Source organism: Martes martes, assembly GCF_963455335.1.
Source record: "Martes martes genome assembly, chromosome: 6".
Lineage (NCBI taxonomy): Eukaryota > Metazoa > Chordata > Mammalia > Carnivora > Mustelidae > Martes > Martes martes.
This window is the reverse complement of record NC_137893.1, coordinates 70851056-70870760: the sequence shown is the minus strand read 5'-3', so window position 1 is coordinate 70870760 and position 19705 is coordinate 70851056. Positions and strand designations below refer to the sequence as shown.

The following is a 19705-nucleotide window of genomic DNA, read 5'->3' as shown; positions in this document are numbered from 1 at the left end:
AACCTAGATGTCTACCATTAGGGAAATGGTTTAATAAATTATGATTCATCTTAACAATGGAGTATGACGTATCTATAAAAAAGAATGAGAAATATTTCTATATATTACTATGGAGCGATCTCCAGAATATACTAAGTAAAAAAAAAAAAAAAATCCCAGGTTGAGAAAAGTGTGTATAGTGGGCTACATTTATCTAAGAATGGAAGGATAAACCATAAGGTTCAAATGAAAAGGAGTTTACCTAGAAGGTAAATTTACCTGTGAGGGGAGGGAGAGAACAGAGAGCGAGGGCTCAAAGACAGAAGCCAGACTTTTAATACATCTTGGTTTTAAATCTGACTTCTGAACCACATAAATATTTTACATGTTTACAAACAAAATTGAATTTCAAAAAAGCAATGCCTAAAAATTGAAAATAAAATGAAACCATTAAGCCAACCCAGTATTCAGTTGGTAGCTTAACCCTATGGAGAAGAACTATCCTATGCAAGCTCAAGCATAGTAATTTTATTCTTACAGTCCTTTTGGGATATATCTCAAGGACACAAACAACTGACGAAAAGAAAAACAAGTTTAAGCTGTTTTTCTATTAAGGATACTGTTGATAGCAGGGGTAGTATTGTTATTCTGAGAATACTGGGCATTAACTGAGGATATAACACACAAGTAATTATATATGTTCTAATTATATCACCTGGAGTATCCAGAGAATGACTATTCTCAGCATGGAAGAAAGAATATACAGAGGTACTTCTGGCCTCGGGAAAGGCTTTCAGCAATGACCAACCCATGGAAAAGGAACAGTCCCAGATTCCCGATCAGAGTTACAAAAGTATGCTTTTACTAAATGGAACCACGATCTCTTGGAGAGACAGATGATTCTAGATCTAGAGCAGAAATTGTAGCAGATACACGTGGGAAATTGTCTCTAGGGTCACATCAAATAGAACTACATCTATGAGCTAAATTCTATTTTTGCAAGAAAATTACAATACAAAAACACTAACTGTTCACTAGTGAAAGATGCTAAGGAACCAAACCAATGAACACTGAAAAATAAACACAGTTTTGAGAAACTTTTTCTTAAAACAAGTATTCAAGTTAATAAATGAATAAAAGAAGAAATGAAAACATCATTTTGTCAACATTAATAAATGAATGGATCAAGCATTAATTAGCAGCGGCTGTTAATTTCACAAAAAGAGAAAGATGATCAGATATTTTGTGTCTCTTGATACATGATCACATATGAAGTAATCCTGATTAAAAAGAAAGAAAGAAAACACACTGAACCTGATAAATCTATAGTCAAACAATGTAAAAGAAACAGAAGAACATGAGGAATTAGAGGGGAAGATTCTCTACAACTTAATTATCAGGTTTCTTCAACAAATAAATTTTGAGGGACAAAGAGGGAGAATAACAGATGGAGAGAGAGAGGAAAGGAGGGAGAGATTGAAAGTCTCGAAAGACATATTGACCAACTGCAATGCATAAGCCTTATTTGGATCCGGATTCAAACAAATCTGAAAAAAAAATAATGAAATTTTTGATACAATTTGAAATTCACACACTGGCTGGATACTGAAAGTTAAGAATTGTTAGCAGGGGTGCCTGGGTGGCTCAGTGGGTTAAGCCTCTGCCTTCGGCTCAGGTCATGATCTCAGGGTCCTGGGATCGAGTCCCGCATTGGGCTCTCTGCTCAGCAGGGAGCCTGCTTCCCCCTCTCTCTCTGCCTGCCTCTCTGCCTACTTGTGATCTCTCTCTGTGTCAAATAAATAAATAAAATCTTTAAAAAAAATTGTTAGCATTTTTTAGGTACAGTAAGAGGAATCTGGGCACATTTTTAAAAACCCCTCTTTCAGAACTACATACTGAAACATTTATAGATGACAATATATAATTCAGAGATGTGTTTCAAAATAACACAGAATGGAGCACTGTTTGGGGGTTCAGAGAGGTGAGGACTAGCCATGGATTAATGAATGTTGGGGCAAGTGGGAAAGTACTGGAAAGTTCATTACACAATTTTTTGTTTTGTTTTGTTTTTGCAGGGTGTGAATTTCTACAAAATAAATAAATACATGGAATTTTTTAGAAGACTTTATTTATTTATTTGATAGAGATACAAAAAGAGAAGAAATACAAGCAGGGAGAGTAGACTCCCGCTGAGCAGGGAGCCCGATGCGGGGCTCCATCCCAGAACCCTGGATCATGACCTGTGCCGAAGGCAGAAGACCAAAGACTGAGCCACCTAGGCGCCCCTAAATACATGTATTTTTTAAAAATGTAAGACATGTTTTGTAGTAACAAGAACACTCAGTACATGAAGCTTGTTTCTAAATAGTATCTGCTACTAAAAGAAACCAGGCTCCTTGAAGAAATGGATTCCCTCAAGTCGGAGAGAAGAAAAGTACAAAGCAAGCCTGGGAACATCTTATACAAGAAAGCAAAGAAGTAAAAGAACAAAGGCATGTTAAAAAGATACGGGAACCAGCCTGAAGGGCTCCCACGGGTTAAATTTAGACAAGTTTTAAAGAAAAACAATAATGATTTATAAAACACTGAAAAAAGGCAGCTCTCCGTCCACAGTGATATTCAAAAACAAAAAGAGAAAAGGAAGGGCAATCAACGATTACAGAAAGAAGATTGCCAACCACTCAAAATAGAAGGAAAAAGTTGGGAGGGGGTACCTGGCTGGCTCAGTGGGTAGACCATGGGACTCTAGCAGGTCATGAGTTCAAACCCCACATTGGGCATAAGGCTTACTTTAAAAAAAAAAAAAAAAAATGTGAGCGGTGCCTGGGTGACTCAGTTGGTTGAGCATCTACCTTTTGGTTTCAGCTCAGGTCACGATTTCAGGACTGGGAGATGGAGCCCCACCCTCGGCTCTGAGCTCAGCAGGGAATCTGCTTAAGTTTCTCTCTCCTCCCTCTCCCTCTGCCTTCCTTCCCACACTCTAATAAATCAATCGGTCTTTTAAAAAAAAAGTGAGTACGTAGCTGACAACACAACATATAAACAGACAGATGCAGAAGGAGAAAAGCAAAGGTTGTAGAATGTTCATTGTTAAATGGGTCTACGTGACCCCTGCAGGGGTGTTTGCTGTACTCTTCTTTCAGCTTCTCTGTGGATCTCAAATTTCTAAAATAAAAAGCTGATGAGTGAAATATGAATAGTGTACTACGTACAGATAACGGAGCATCACGGTCTTTGCTCTTCTGGGCCTTCTCCTTGGAGCTCTCTTTCTGATTGACGGCTTGCTCTGCAAATGATACCTCCAGGTTGATATCGGTTTCAGAGGCAGATGCCTCCTCACGAACCAGGGGAATCAGCTCTTTTTCACCCACAACTAGGCTAGATGCCTGGTCTGGGAAAACAAAAAACAAAAAACAAAAACAAAAAGGTCCAATTAATATATTTTATTTCTTTTTTTACTTCTTTACTTCTTTAAATCAACTACATAAAAACCTTTGGGGAAAATATTACTTACTATGGTCAATAATTAATGGTTATTTTCAAGGCAAACATTTACTCCAAGAATCCTACCAATGGTGGATGGAGGGTATAGGAGGGAAGGTGGAGACTAGAAGTCATAGCTCAATTGTGGAATCTGTCTGTGAGGTCACAGTGCTTAGACTGGGTCAAAGTCCAACATGGATAGATGATCTCAACTCTGAATGAGAAGCCTCACAAAAATTTAGTACACTTAATTGTTGTTTTATTTTACAACGGGAGATTAAAAGCAAAAGCAAAAAAAAAAAAAAAAAAGTGGGGGGAGGGGAGTTCAAAGAAGTTAGTTTTACTCTCTCTTAGAACTAGTGATACACCATTTCATTTTCTCACAGGGAAATACATTACTGGAATAGACTTCTTCCACACCCCGTGTTTCTTTTCTGGAATGTTATTTACCTATCAGAAGAAGAATTCTAAAATAAGAGTTAGTGCCAAACACTTGTCACAGAGGGAGTCGGGTCTGGAAGTACCTGGTACAGGAGCCAATAGGTTTTGTACCCAATTATATCAAAGACTATTAAGGTTCTCACAACTATAAACCTAGTCAAATAAATTCTGGATATTTACATCAACATTCAAGGGTATATAATAAGTTCAACATTTTTTTGTCTGTTGTTAATCTTCTAGGAAAGAATTAACACTGGAAATCCTTGTTGCCCAAAACACTAGCTTCAGAGCTTTGGAGAAAATAGTTCTAATTGACACAGTTTGTTAATAAGTTTTTGGTTTAAACATAACTCACATTAGAAAAACCTTGGAACCAATGACAGGATTGCTGTTTTTTTTTTTTTTTCTCATTGCAGACTTTTAATTCATGGTGAGCAGCTCTGAATTACAAAATAAACTTACATAGCGCATTTACACGCTCCTACACTAACACAGCAAGGTGCTAGAAGGTAAAGTTAATTTAAAAATTCAATAAAGGCATGCCATATGTGTGTGTGTGTGTGTGTGTGTTATTAACACTGCTTCCTTCAGAAAAATCTGTTCATAGTCATTTAAATTTTAAAAATATGTTTCTGTTTCACCCAATAGAAAATTAGGAATAAACATAACTCTAGCCTCATTAATTCTGTTTGGTAAGCAGGGCAGGCTTCTGGGCATGTGACTTGTGCAGTCTCCAGCCTCTGGGTTTAACACTCTGCTGTGGCCACCTTGGAATCTGAGCAAGAAGTCCCACATTTTCAGTTTACACTGGGCCCTGCAGACTACCTCAGTGGCCCGGTAGCATCTCCCAGTTAAGAGTAAGTAAACACAAACCAATGCCAATTCCAAAAATAAGAATAAATGTGATGCTCCTTGATGGTAATTACCTACTGCTGCCATCTTTGGCACATTTGTATATTATTTATGTTGCTATTCCAATAGCCTGTGACATTTCTTTTAATTAGAATAACTAAACCGTTTTACAATTAATTTTTAAAGTATTAACTTAAATGTCAAAGCACAATTTTAGTTTTCCTTCTCCACCGGCTTCCACTGCTGTATGTTTTACTGTGAATATGTATGTTGGTTTCCTAGGAAACCAGTCTGAGGGGGGGAAAAAATGATTAGCCATTTTCTTAAATTAGAAGCTACCTTTCCAGAAGTAGTGTGTTTATGGACAAGAATTTTAAAACTACTCTTTTTTCTCCCTCAATACTGCCATATCACCACTGCTCCATAGAAAATATCCTGTGTTGGTTGCTGGAGGGGAGGGGTGGAGGGGTGGGTCACTGGGTGGTGGACACTGGGGAGGGTATGTGCTGTAATGAGGACTGGATATCACAGAAGACTGATGAATCACAGACCTGTAACCCTGTTAAAAAAAAAAAAAAAAAAAAAAAGCCCTGTGCTAATTTCAAAGCTGAGTAGAGAAATTATAATTAAGGTAAAATATATTTACAATGTATGAATTTCCTCCCAACTGTGGCAAAAATTAAAAACAAAAATCAAAAAGCCTAGAGTATAAAAGCCTGAGTTCAAATGGTAGATCAAGTAAAGGTAGACAGCAGGAAAAACAGTTTCGTTTGTAGGCACTGCTACAAGAAACAGATGGTGAATTGACTAATAAAAATATCTATGAATCAATGATCTACTCTCATAGAGAAAAGTTAACAGAGAATTCTGACATAAACCTTTCGACTCTTCGAGTCCTAAAGTGTAAATAGTATAACTTCTTTATTCTCCTTTGGTTTTGAAGTGAACAATAGCCCTGGGTTATAAATATTTTACTCCTTAGAGTAAACTCTTAGAGTTTTTCAACTGTTCAAAATATTCCAAAGTGCCTTTATTTTTATTTTATTTATTTTAGTGTCTTTATTTTTAAAAAGAATTATCCCTCTTCCACTAAAATCAAGAGAAAATAAGTAAATATATATACTAAGATGAAAATTTGAAAAATTATTTGGGCATTATTAATGTTTCTAAGTGTACGTATAAAAACGGTGGGCCATTTGCATAGAGTTTTATAATTTAATGAAAGGAATAGTACTTAGCCAATTAATTAATCTGAAATGGGACAACCCTTACAACATTAAGACTTCTGTGACTTTTTCATTTAGAATAAATCTCTTTCATTGAACATATATAAAAACCCAAGTGTAGGAAAACATTTAAAATGGACAAGGTCACCCACACCTTCCGATTTCAAACACAAAGATCTCCACTTTTGAACTCCAATGTGTTTCCATGCCCTTCGTTCTGAACCTTTTAGTGTGTACATGGCACTGGCTATTTTGCTGACCACAGAAAGACTATGGCCTATAACAGGTGAAGTGGTAAAACCTCAGTGACTCAGATCTCTTATGATTCTGATCGGAGGCTCTATGCCTGCCTCATAGCAGTCTGGCTAAAGCAGATGTAAACCAGGCAAGTTTATCATGTTCTCCTCAGTGGCTGCAAGTGACACTTCAAAGTACTCCTATAATGAACTTGTCTTCCAGAATTTTGGGGCATAGAACCTACATCCCCACCTTGCCCAAAAGAAGGAAACATCAAGCATCAAGAAAGGACAACGCTTTCCCCAGTATTCATTTACCAATTGCCAGGCACCCTTCCCCAAAGCATACTGCCGTGGGCACACAAGGGTCGTCCGTCTCTCTCGATTACCTAGCTTCCAGCAGGCCAGCACTGACCCTTCTAGCTGGCTTGCCACTTCAGTGTTTGCTGGTTCACAGACTTGGGGAAACACCCAGCAATTTCATTCTGATAGAAATGTAATATATACGTATATATAATATTATATCTATAATATGTATTATATATATATATTTGTATGTGTATATATATAATACATACAACTAAAGAAACCTCCACATAATAGCAAGAGCTTTTAAAGACAGAAACACATAGCCATGTTTGTGTCCATACACATACACGCACACATTTATTTATTTATTTCTAAAGGCAAGGGTACAGGAGAGAAGTTCTTAGAAAAGCATGGTAGAAAAAATAGAGATACTGATGTTCCAAGACTCCAAGACATCCCATGTAATTTTGGACTAACCCGATTGTGAGGAGAAGGCAGGAAACAGTTCCCAGTCCTCCCCAGTCTGCCTGACACTCCTCCCCTACTACCTCTAATCCCAATACAACACTATGAATGGCGTGGGCACCCCAGGTGCCAGGTCTGAAGATCATAAACAAAACAAAAGGACAAGTCCCCGAGCCAGCATCTGGCAATCACAGATGACCTCTGTTAACAGTTTTTAAATAACACAGTACAGATTAAATTTTTAAGCTTCATTTGGAATATTTTTTTCATTTGCAAATAAGGGAGAAAGCTACAAACTCTTTCTTGATTAAGTGCTAATGAAGTCTTAATACTTGTTTTCACCCATGCCATGAATTTCTAATTCGTTTCAGAAATAACGGTATAGAAGAGAAAAAGTATGATCAGAACGATAAGGAATTGCTCCCAAAATTATTTTTTAAGTTTTTATAAACTTTTTAAAAAAGAATCCACTTATGAATTAATAACTTATTGATTTCAGAATGAAACTCCAAATTCTTTGGCTCCACTCAGTAGCTGTATGGCCTTGGGAAGGGCACTTAATATCTCTAAACCTCCATATTCTCATCTGTAAAATGGGTTCAGAACAGTATCTACTATGTGGAGTCCTTGAGTAAATTAAATTAGGTAAAATAAACATCTTCACAAAGTACCTGGTACATGGTAAACAGTTGGGAAAATTGATTATGCATAGAGATGTTTATACAGAGATACACAAACATTAAAAAAAAAATCAAAGGCCCACTATATTTCCAGCCTTATGTAATTATCTACTTGGGAACTCTGTATTAGCATTTTAATAAAATTTGCTTCCTAGAACTGAAGGTGAATGTTTTAAAAGGTTGTATCTGTTTGTTATGCTAATAAACAGGAAAATACAAAAGAACAGGTCCAACATACCATCTTTTCCTTGATATTTATTTTCATTTGCTCTGACTGACTGTGAGTCCATGCCATCTGGAACCTAAAGATAGAAAGTGGGCCAATGAGCCATCTCCAACTCACAACCAGAGAAATGGTATTGTACAAAATTCCATTACCAACCTTCAGAGTACAAGAAACACACTCAGAATTGTAACCACCAAAGGAAAAAAAAAAAGTACTGTATTTATAATCAACAAGCAATCATCCAACAAATATTAGGTTGCCCCCAATTTGTAAAGACACAATACTAATCCCTGTAGGGAACATGAAAAACACTAAGATTCTTTGCCATGGGTGTGTCTGGGTGGCTCAGTGGGTTAACTGGCTGACTCTTGATTTCAGCTCACGTCATATCTCAGGGTCCTGGGGTCGAGCCCAACCTCAAGCTGTCAGGCTCTGTCCTCAGCGGGGAGTCTGCGTGGGGATTCTCACTCTTCCTCTGCCCCTCTCCCCACACTCTAATAAATAAGTCTTTAAAAAAAAAAAAAGTATCCTTGCCATCAAGCACACCACCATTTAGTTGAGGGGTAACGACAAACTTAAAAAAACTGGTAATATCCAGTAACAGAGTAGATAAAGAAACTGTGGTCTATCCATACAATGAAATATTATTCAGCAATAAAAAGAACTGAAGTACTGATACAAACTGTAATGTGGATGAACCTTGAAAACACTAGACTAAGTAAAAGGAACCAATCACAAGACAGGATTCCTTATCTACAGAATGTCCAGGATAAGCAACTGAGAAAGAGATACAAAGTATCCTAGTGGTTGCTTAGGGGTGAGGAGGGGAATACAGGGATGACTGCTAATGGGTTTCTTTGGGGAATAATGAAAAAGTGCTAAAACTGACTGAGGTGGTGGTTATAAATCTGTGAATATACCAAAAATCACTGAACTGTAGATTTTAAATGGGTGAATTAGATGGCATGTGGATTATATTTTGATAATGCTGTTATAAAACAAAATTACAAGTTGACATGTAGGAAATAAAACCAAAATTCTTCAAATTAAAAAAAAAAGCCAGTAATAAATGTGAGCTAAATTAAAACTAAATTACCAAGCAGGTAAGATGAGCTCACATAGTCAAAGAAACTCTTTTTTGAAGAGGTTGGGGCAGTGACACCTGAAAATAAAATTGTAGACCTCCAAGGGTTTATAGACACAGGAGAACATGGCTGGCTCCCCTCGCCAGGAAGTGTGGCCAGGCAATACTCCCTCCTTTCAAGTAAGTCTTCAGAAGGAATTCAGGAATCAGGAAGGGCAGTCTAGTTCAATCAGACACAGAGGTGTGTTTGAAAGAATTATTTTTTAAATAATCACTCTATTGGATTTTCATCTGCAGTCAAATGAAGTGTTTGAAAGGATGACAAAAGCCTTCATTTCACCTCATGCCGTTGACCAGGAAGGACTCTCCCCTTCACCGGCAGCCTACGAAGAGTCTAGAAAAGCATGAGCCCACTGGTGCAGCTCTTAGAGGACAGTGTATAGTGACTACTCAATCACAAAAGTGGCATGAGGATCGTGATGCTACTTCAGCTCCCCTCAAGACAGAGCAAATACCGTCCTCCATTCTCTCCCCACAAGCCTGCGGAAGGCCAGCCCTCCACAGCACAACGAACACAGTGAGCAGAGCTAATCTTCCATACGAACACATATTTTGGAGCATGTGGTCAGAACTGTTTTCCTTAGCAAGTGAAGATATCAGTGCCGATGGTATTCATTTCTGTATAATATTTCCTCATGTCAGCAAGGGCTTCGTGAGGAAGCATTTTAAAATGGAAGAGGCAAATTTGTACTTCTTTGAGAACAGAAGAACCGCAAGTGAAGATGTTTGGTTCCTGTTTCCTTGAGGAACGGGAGCCATATTTCTAATGGGTGGCAGTGTTTCGATTAAAGGCATGCAGTGTACGCAAGTTAACGTGATTTTAATTTACTTGTGCTGTTTCTCTCTTAATGGTGCCATCAGATGATACAATCCGCCCATTACCTAGGAATCAAACCATGTGGCTTAGTTATTACCGAGAATTTGCTGAAAACTGCTGCTTCTAGCGGTGAGTAGCAACATCCTCTTGGAGACTGGCAGGAATCCCACAGCAGACATTTTACTTAGACTCAGTTCTCCGCACCCCCCCCCTTTTTACTTCCTCTTAACTCCCTTAGGGAGGGTGCTTTAATTGGGAAGGAAATGTCATAATACTGTATTTCCTTACCATTCATTTTCCTACATCTGGAAACCTAGTCCAGTCCTTCAACCCCAGTGGCTGTTCCAAATAACCACTGGGTGGTATGCAAGTGTTTAACTGCCTCACAGCAGCAAGAGACATGCCTCGAGCAATCCAGTGACCCCAAAACTCCTATCAAATAGACTGGAGTTGATCCAAAATTGCCCACGCAAACAGAGTAGCAATCTGAAGTCATTAAGGATTTCTCGGAAGAATAAAATGTCTACAGAAAGAAAACCTCTACGTGGCAGAAAGAATACAAGGTATTCTTCTTTTTTAAGAATCATATGATTTTTGGTACCCTTCATTTGTAGTATAAATAGGACCTCCTGTTCAGATAACTTAATATCAGAATCATATAGGGAAACCCAAATACAACAGGATACGCAGTGGTTAAAGGTGCCTACTTCGAAGTCACACAGATTTGGGTTTACTATCTACGGGACATTGAGCAAGTTACTTAAAGTCTATGAGCCTCAGCCATAGACTGGAAATGGTAATACCTCACTCGCAGGACAGCTGTAAGGATTAAATGAAATAAGCAAGCAAAGTAGTTAGCACAGTAAGTGTTCAGTTGTGATGGCAGGAATTAGTACTACTATCGTCACCGTTCGAGATTCCTTTTGTTTGTTCTCATTCCAAAACCCTCCTGGGTCTTCTAGGACAGGAATATTCAGGACACCTGAGAATAATCCAGAATGTAAATCCAATTTAACCCTAAGAATACCATTTAATTCAGCTAACTTTCTTTTTTTAGAAGCAAGATTTTCCTGATAAAGGAAGAGATGATACTAATTTACATTTTGTGTAAGCTCCTTGTGTCCTCATAGACGAGTATAAAACAGCCCACCAAGGGGTTGTTCTAAGCAACCGAGGTCTCTCACTTTCACCATGCCTGCCCTGTTACCTCTTCATCCATCAGCCCCACAGTCTCCCCACCGATTCCAACAGATTCCATTATAAATTAATCACCTTGACAAATATTTACTCGAATCTCCTACATGCTAGGCACTGTGTTAAGGACTCGACACAAAGGGGAAGTTATTTCATATTTCAGGGTTCCTGCTTTCTAATTATACTGCAGTTAGCTCCCTCACCAACCCTCCCCCCCACACACACACGTACACATGCACACATACTTCAGTTCATCCCCAAATGAGACTCAGGAAAGGCAAATATTCAAACAGGAGTTAATAACTAAGAAAGAATCCCTTACCTCCTACTTTTCTATAAGTAACAATTAGTAGTCAGGACAACTAACACAAGGATTATCACACTGAATTTTAACTTGTTTAATTTTCTGCCCCAACAGTGTAAATTCTAGAAGACAGGGACTAGGTCTCTCCCGATCCCTGCCAGCACGGAGCTTTAGTGCCTGGTATACGAGTGCTCATTAAGTTTTTAATTATCTGAATTAAACTGGATTGGTCCAACCGGTTCAAAGCAATTACTCCTTTGCTTTAACATCAAAAAAAAAAAAAAAAAAAAAAAAACCTACTTTTTCTTTTGACTCTCTCTGTTGAGCAAATATGTCTCTGACGTCAGGAATCTGGTACTGTTTGTTTTTTTTCCTCAAGGTCTGGGAGACTGTCTCTACTCGTTTCTGAACAGCAGCTGCCTGGGTCCGGGTCAGTGTTGACAAAAACACCATGCTTTCTTGGGAATCTCCAGCAGACTCTCCGAAGAGATTGGACAAACCAGCCTCCTTAAGCCACTCTTCTTCCAGTTCTCCCTCTAAAGGCAGTAGAGAAAAATGGGGTTTAAAAATCACAAGATACGAAAACTTTCCCATTTTTTAAGCTTTCCGAACATGCTTGCTGACATTCTTCTACTGAAATCAAAATGCAGTGCTAAGAATCATTATCTGAAACTTGGACAACAGCCATCAACTCCAGCCACGAAGATATCAAATTTTAGATCCGTTTCGTGTATACTCAATTAATAAGTTCTAAATGACTTCACATGTGATTAACCTCTATAACATCCCTGCAGATTAACTAGGGCAAGATAGTACTGCTCCATTTCTAGAGATGAGCAAGCAATGAAAAGATAACTTACTTCCATCAAGTTACAGAAGGAAGTCAATGCTGGAGATATCCATTAAAGCCCTGTTTCTTGGCTTAAATTCAGCACTGCCCTAGAGTCCAACAGTAATTGATGGAAAGGCCTGTTTTCTCTGTTCACTGTAGCTGACATGGACTATTGCAAAGAAGTAAAGAGCATCTAGACATGAGGAACTAATCAATTTCAAATTAAGTTTTTAATGCCCATAGTAAGCACATCAGATTCACATTTTTTACAAATTAAAAAGAAAAGCACACTATTTTAACAAAAAAGTAAAGCTTATTATAGGAAACTAATTACATAATAATTCAAAACACTGAAAGCAGAAAGTAAACAGTAAAGCAAATACTGTATAAGATCTATGAAAATTACAGAAAAACAGAAAGATAACAAGAATAGATTCCCTCCAAGCACTAAGTTTATAGAGGAAAGTGAAACACCGATGACCTGAGACCTCAAAGACCTTCATCTACACACCACTTCTCCACATTGATAGCCACGTGACTTTGGACAAGTCACTCAGCCTCAAGCCTACTCTGTTCTCCCATCTGCAACATAAAGAAAAACTTTCCTGGCTGCCTTGAACGAGAGAAGGTTCCATGGGAAGAGCTTTGCGGAGCTCTATTACAGCCTGTGTATCCTTCCACATTGTATAAACTCCTTGAGGGCAGAAGTCTAGTATATCCTCAGTTTTAAGAAACATAAGGTAGTGCCAGGCATTCTGCACGCTGGGTAATAAAAACTGTTTACGGACAATAAAAAGCCAGCCATTATTATGAATACGATTAAGGTAGAATGCCGTATACATGTATGCAAACAATCTGCCGGGGCGGGGGGAGAAAAAAAGCAGATATTCACATGCTAGCTAAAGAAAACAAGATCTAAATACAGAGTCACTTGACCCATTAAAAAGTAGAGGTAAGACTCAAACCATTTAAAGTCAAACAAAAGGCATGGGACTTCTTTATAATCAGATTATGAACAACAATCTATAAATTCATTTTATTCTTGGAAAATGATGAAACAGATAATGACACACGGCTATGTATCAGACCTGAATGCTATTTTCTGGGGACTATTTTCCCCTTATTCAGCAGACCACAGCTCTGCTGCTTTCATCCTGAAACACTGAGACAGAGCATTTGGGCCATGCACTGATTACCACAAGTCAGCTCAACTTTACTGGAAAATTAGAAAGACTGAGAGTAAAATAAAGAAGAACCCAAACAAAAGAATGATTGGACTATAATTTTACAAATCTAAGAAACATTAAATTATCCTGATAAAGTACCAAAAGTTCATTTTCGCTTTTGTGTCAGAGACAACCCATGGAATGGGAGAAGATAGTTGCAAATGACGCTACAGACAAAGGGCTGATATCCAAGATCTATACAGAACTCCTCAAACTCACACCCAAAAACCAGATAATCACATCACAAAATGGGCAGAAGACATGAGTAGACACTTCTCCAAAGAAGACATGCAAATGGCTAACAGACACATGAAAAAATGTTCATCATCACTAGCTATCAGGGAGATTCAAATCAAAACCACATTGAGATACCACCTTACGCCAGTTAGAATGGCCAAAATTAATAAGACAAGAAACAACAAGTGTTGGAGAGGATGTGGAGAAGGGGAACCCTCTTACACTGTTGGTGGGAAAGCAAGCTGGTGCAGCCACTTTGGAAAACAGTGTGGAGATTCCTTAAGAAATTAAAAATAGAGCTACCCTATGACCCAGCTATTGTACTACTGGGTAATAACCTCAAACATACAGATGCAGTGAAAAGAAAGGCCATATGTACCCCAATGTTCATAGCAGCAATGGCCACAATCGCTAAACTGTGGAAAGAGCCAAGATGCCCTTGAACAGACAATGGATAGAGAAGATATGGTTCATATATACAAGGGAATATTACACCTCCATCAGAAAAGATGAATACCCAACTTTTTTTTTTTAAAGATTTATTTATTTATTTATTTGACAGACAGAGATTACAAGTAGGCAGAGAGGCAGGCAGAGAGAGAGAGGAGGAAGCAGGCTCCCTGCTGAGCAGAGAGCCCGATGTGGGGCTCGATCCCAGGACCCTGGGATCATGACCTGAGCTGAAGGCAGAGGATTTAACCCACTGAGCCACCCAGGCGCCCCTGAATACCCAACTTTTGTATCAACATGGACAGGTCTGGAGGAGATTATGCTGAGTGAAATAAATCAAGCAGAGAAAGTCAATTATCATAAGGTTTCACTTATTTGTGGAACATAAGGAATAACATGGAGGACATTAGGAGAAAGAAAGGAAAAGTGAATTGGGGGAAATCAGAGGGGGAGATGAACCATGAGAGACCGTGATCTCTGAGAAACAAACTGAGGGTTTTGGAAGGGAGGGGGGTGGGGAGATGGGTGACCATGGTGGTGGGTATTAAGGAGGGCACGGATTGCACAGAGCACTGGGTGTGCTGCATAAACAATAAATCTTGGAATACTGAAAAAATGAAATAAAACTGAGGAAAAAAAAGAAACATTAAATTAAGAAACATCTCCAATTTTTCTTTTTAAAGTATTATTGGTATTTTTTTCAAAGAAATGTCACAGCAAAGGGAAAAAAATCTATGTATGTAGATTCTCTTTAAGAGCTCAGTGCTAGGTCATTTACATAAGAAGTCCTCTGCTGGGACGCCTGGGTGGCTCAGTTGGTTAAGCAGCTGCCTTCGGCTCAGGTCATGATCCCAGCGTCCTGGGATCGAGTCCCACATCGGGCTCCTTGCTCGGCAGGGAGCCTGCTTCTCCCTCTGCCTGCCACTCTGTCTGCTTGTGCTCACTCTTGCTCCTCTCTCTCTCTCTGACAAATAAATAAATAAATAAATCTTTAAAAAAAAAAAAAAAGAAGTCCTCTGCTGAAAAGGAGATCACTATTAGTGGGTTAATAGGCACTGACTCTTTTTTTTTGACATGCTGATCAACTGACACCCCAAAAACATACTTACAAACATATGGGTGGCATAAGGCAGAGAAAGAAAGATAAAATGGGATGCCTAGCTGGCTCGGTCAGTAGAGCAGGCAACCCTTGATCTCAGGGTTGTGAGTTCAAGCCCCATGCCAAGCATGGAGCCTACTTAAAATAAAAATTTAAAAAAAAAATTTTTTTTTAAAAGAAAGCTAATATAATAGATGCCAGAATTGGTCATCAAAAATTTAGTGACTGCTTGAATTTACGAGATTGAAAAAAAGTATACATTTTAAGGGGAAAAAATGTTTTATATGTTTCTTCTATAATACCAAATATAGTAATAGAGATTGTGGGAAATATAGCTAGAAAGAAACTGGAGACAAATTATGGATCAAACCGAAGAAAAAAGCAAATATGGAGGCTGAAACTGCTAATGGCATACACTGTCCAAATCTATACCCATAGGCTAGTTGGCTAAACCTGCAGCATTATATTATATTATATTATATCCAGTCAGGGGTACAAAATGACCAGAGCTGAGAAAGGTCCAAAAACCACCAGAGGGACTGGTAGGCAAATCTTCTTTTCCTTTTGGAAGGACATGGTGAGGAACAAGATAAGCATCTTCAAACATTTGGAAGGTTATCCCATAAAAACAGAACAGGCTTGTTTTGATCTTCCAAAAGCCAAAATGTCTAAGGTAGCGGATGACAGATTGTGAATCAATGAGATAAAGTACATCAAAACAACTCAAGCTGACTGACCAACAGAAAAACAGCATCACTGCAAAGTAGTGAGCTTTCCAGTCACATTTATACTCACTAGAGAACAATAGATCTTGCGGCTAGAATACCACAGAATGAAGGTGAGATCACTTCAAAGACCAAGTCGAATCCTAGGGGGTCTATGAAACGGTAAGTCTAGCCAACAAGATTCTAGCCATCTCTCAGACCAAGTGAATTTATTTACTCACGCTACATAAACGTGGCCGCTGCATCCATAGATCCGTTGCAAACAAGTAATTTTCAAGCTGAAACAACTAGCATTATCTCATTTTGGTTGTCCTATCTTTAATTTTTGTTGAGGCTGCCGTCCTCTTTATCCCCATGTATCATCTCCCAGAAACATGCACACAAACAAAAGTTTTATTTAGTTATTACCATCAGGTTCTTTGACAACGACCACTTCTTGATCTTGTCTGTTCTCACTTGATTTCTCGATATTTTCTATTTCCATCCAATAGGGCTCCATAGATAGTTCATCCAAAGAATCCTGAGAGCTTGATCGGTCAAATGGCGGTTTTTCGGGAACTTTGGTGATTTCCTGGTTCATGATGTACTGACCATATTTGCGGCTATAAATTCAAAAGGAGACATGGTTCATTTTAATATATGAGGAAGTAGTACAAATTCTAAGACATCAGGGTACTGACTGAACAGTTTGGAAACTCCATAAGTTCCCCTTAATAAAATCAAAGAGATATGTATTTTGAAGCTATTTACCTAGAGATACCAGTAATTATAATATGCCTGCAGAATGAACAAAAATTTTCACTGGCCAAAAAAAAAAAAAAAAAAAGCAGTGTGCTAAACCATTTTTCCTTTCCATTTCATGTAAATTATTTTAAGATTTCTTTAAACCTATAACTGTTCTTAGAAAGCAACAGGTTAAATCTTGATTAGAGGCCATTAGTTAATTGAGATTTTTTTAATACAGCATTTCATATTTGTCATTTATACCTACAAACAAAACTCAGTGAGCCCTTATATAACAAATATCTGCAATCAATAAATGAAATACTATTTGAATTTCTATTTTTGGAACCAAAACATAAATAGGAGAATATCCTATTACATTTGCTGTTATATCCTACTATAGAAAGCAACTCTTCACCTTTATTTAAAAATGTGCCCATTGCTGATATGTATTTTAAAATATGGCAAAACATTATCGGGAGAAAACATTTATGGCAATTCTGAATAAATAGCTAGGAATTACCTGTTAAACACTGATCTCAAATGCTATCTGTGAAGAAAAGGATAAATTGAATAAGTGAAAGTATTTTTATGACTTGAAGTTAACTATATTTTTTATAAGTCACCTTCCAACTACTAAAGTGAACTGAAAGATGCTATAATAAATAAGTTTATATATATATACACATATATATATGTGTATATATAAATATATATAAAATCCCATATACAACAGAAATACTAAATTTTTGTTCTAATTTTTTTTTATATTGAGATGGGGAGCCTATTTTAAAAAAGAAAATTTTGAATATGGCACTTCCTCTTTGTATTCAATTTTTTTTTTTAAGATTTTATTTATTTATTTGAGAGACGGAGAACACAAGCAGGCAGAGAAGCAGGCAGAGAGAGAGGAGGAAGAGGGCTCCCTGATGAGCAGAGAGCCTGATGTGGGGCTCGATCCCAGGACCCTGGGGTCATATCCTGAGCCGAACAGGCGCCCCCCCCCCTTTTTTTAAATATAATTTGAAAGGCATCTAGGTGGTTCAGTTGGTTAAGCATCTGCCTTCAGCTCAGGTCATGATCCCAGGGTCCTGAGACTAAGGCCCATATTGGGTTCCCTGCTCACCAGGGAAGTCTCCTCCCTCTCTCTCTGCCCTCCCTGCTCATGTTCTCTCTCTCTCAAATATATAAATTTTTTTTTTTAAAGAAAATGTAATTTAAGTGGGGACAATAATCAGGGAACTAGAGTTTTGTTATTCTAATTTCAAATTGCTCTTTTATCTCCCAGAAGGATGTTAGGAAAAAATACTTTGCTACACTGGTTTTCTTACTACACATATGAAAATAAAAAATACCATAAAACATATTCTTTAATACTATGTGAACATTTTCCACATTTAAACTGACCTTTCCCATAATTATTTAAAACAGAAGGATTTAATACTACATAACGGAGAGGGTCACTAAACTTTGGTCATTTCTACCTGTTTAATTCCAACTGGTTTCTTAGAAAAAGTCAAAACACTTACTTGCTTGTTGCTACAAATAAATACAATATGACTACTGAACTGTAATATGCTAACAGGCCAGTTTTGTTCCTTTGAAGATGGTTCTCTCTGCCCTGCTTATGAACTTTAATAATGCAGGTTGCATGAGTGAACAATCACTCTATCTCCCCAGTAGCAAGTCTGGGTGGTGATGGGCTGGCGTTAGGAGTAGGACCAGCAGGAGGAAGTCTAAACACATTAGGGTGTTTCTCTTTCCTTCAGTCTCCATTGTCCATTGTTTGCCTCCCCCATCCCTTAATTCAAGGGACACTTCCTCCCTCCCTACCCCAACCGTCCTGTTGACATCCCTGTATCCCATCCTGGTCCCTTGGTCTTGCCCCACTGGCCACCCCTTTAGTGTTGTCATTTCAGTGACTCTTAAATTAGACTCTTAATTTATCAGACTTAATAAATTAGACTCTTAAACTTAGACTCTTAAATTAAAATGTGAACGGGAAAGCTATCTCTCTCTTAAAAACAGAAACTTCAGGGGTGCCTGGGTGGCTCAGTGGTTAAAGCCTCTGCCTTCAGCTTAGGTCATGATCTCAGGGTCCTGGGATTGAGCCCCGCATTGCGCTCTCTGCTCAGCGGGGACCTTGCTTCCTCCTCTCTCTCTCTGGCTGCCTCTCTGCCTACTTGTGATCTCTGTCTGTCAAATAAATAAATAAAATCTTTAAGAAAGAAAACTTTAAAAAAAAGAACAGAAATTTTATTTTTATTCCTGTGATCAGCAGCTCAACCTATCCACACATTCTATTCCTTAATCCTGCTTTACCAGGATCATTAAACTAATTGACAAAATGTCTACCAGATTCATTTTTGGTTTATTTCGTGTCAAGTACATAGATCTCCCCTCCTTGTTTTTCTCTTCTCTCCCATTATAAGACTGTGGTTGACCTAATTCCCATCTCCTGTAACCCTTAATTCTGTGGGAGACCACAATAAATACTGTGGAATGTGTGAAGTGTAATGACCAATGCCAAATAATTTGGTTTATCTGCTCACAGAAAAGAGGTGCAGTTGAACTAAAAGTACATTAAGCTTCTCACTTCTGAAGGAATGTGTTTATTCTGGCAAGAATTTTCCAGTAAATTTCCATTAAGATAGCATGTGCAGAAAAACGCAAGGGCATTGAGCAACAGCATTGTTACGTAAATATACCTTCTATATCAAGCCCTGCTTTCAAAACAGGCAGAAAGCAAAAACCTAATTGCCTAGTGCTAATGAATAGACTCAATATTTTTACTTTAATAAGATTCAAAGCTGAATAAGTTTTTTATAATAACCTGATGATACAGAGTCATGGAATGGAGGATTTTTTTTTCTTTTCTGGATCATTGGTAAATGTTGGAAGAAAATGTTTTCTTTTTTAAACATTGGAGTATGGGGAGGAGAGAGGAGGCAAGCATTCAGTGGTAGACTGCCCTCCTTAGCATGCCATAGATGTTACATTTTCTCTAAAAATGTAGCTGAACGTTTTAAAATTACAGTTTACATCAATAAACCAGTT

At 38.0% G+C, this 19705-nt stretch overlaps 1 protein-coding gene across 1 annotated transcript in view; it reads right to left on the bottom strand.

The window, feature by feature from the left end:
- The window catches only part of ARHGAP18 (Rho GTPase activating protein 18), a 130225-nt gene that overhangs the window by 44429 nt on the left and 66091 nt on the right, over positions 1–19705 (bottom strand). Inside the window, exons 2-5 of the mRNA XM_080805163.1 lie at positions 16334–16527; positions 11657–11892; positions 7910–7973; positions 3192–3370 (exon numbers count right to left, since the gene is read on the bottom strand). Of these exons, the coding sequence (XP_080661289.1) occupies positions 3192–3370; positions 7910–7973; positions 11657–11892; positions 16334–16527 (673 nt within the window). The remainder of the gene's footprint in view (positions 1–3191; positions 3371–7909; positions 7974–11656; positions 11893–16333; positions 16528–19705) is intronic.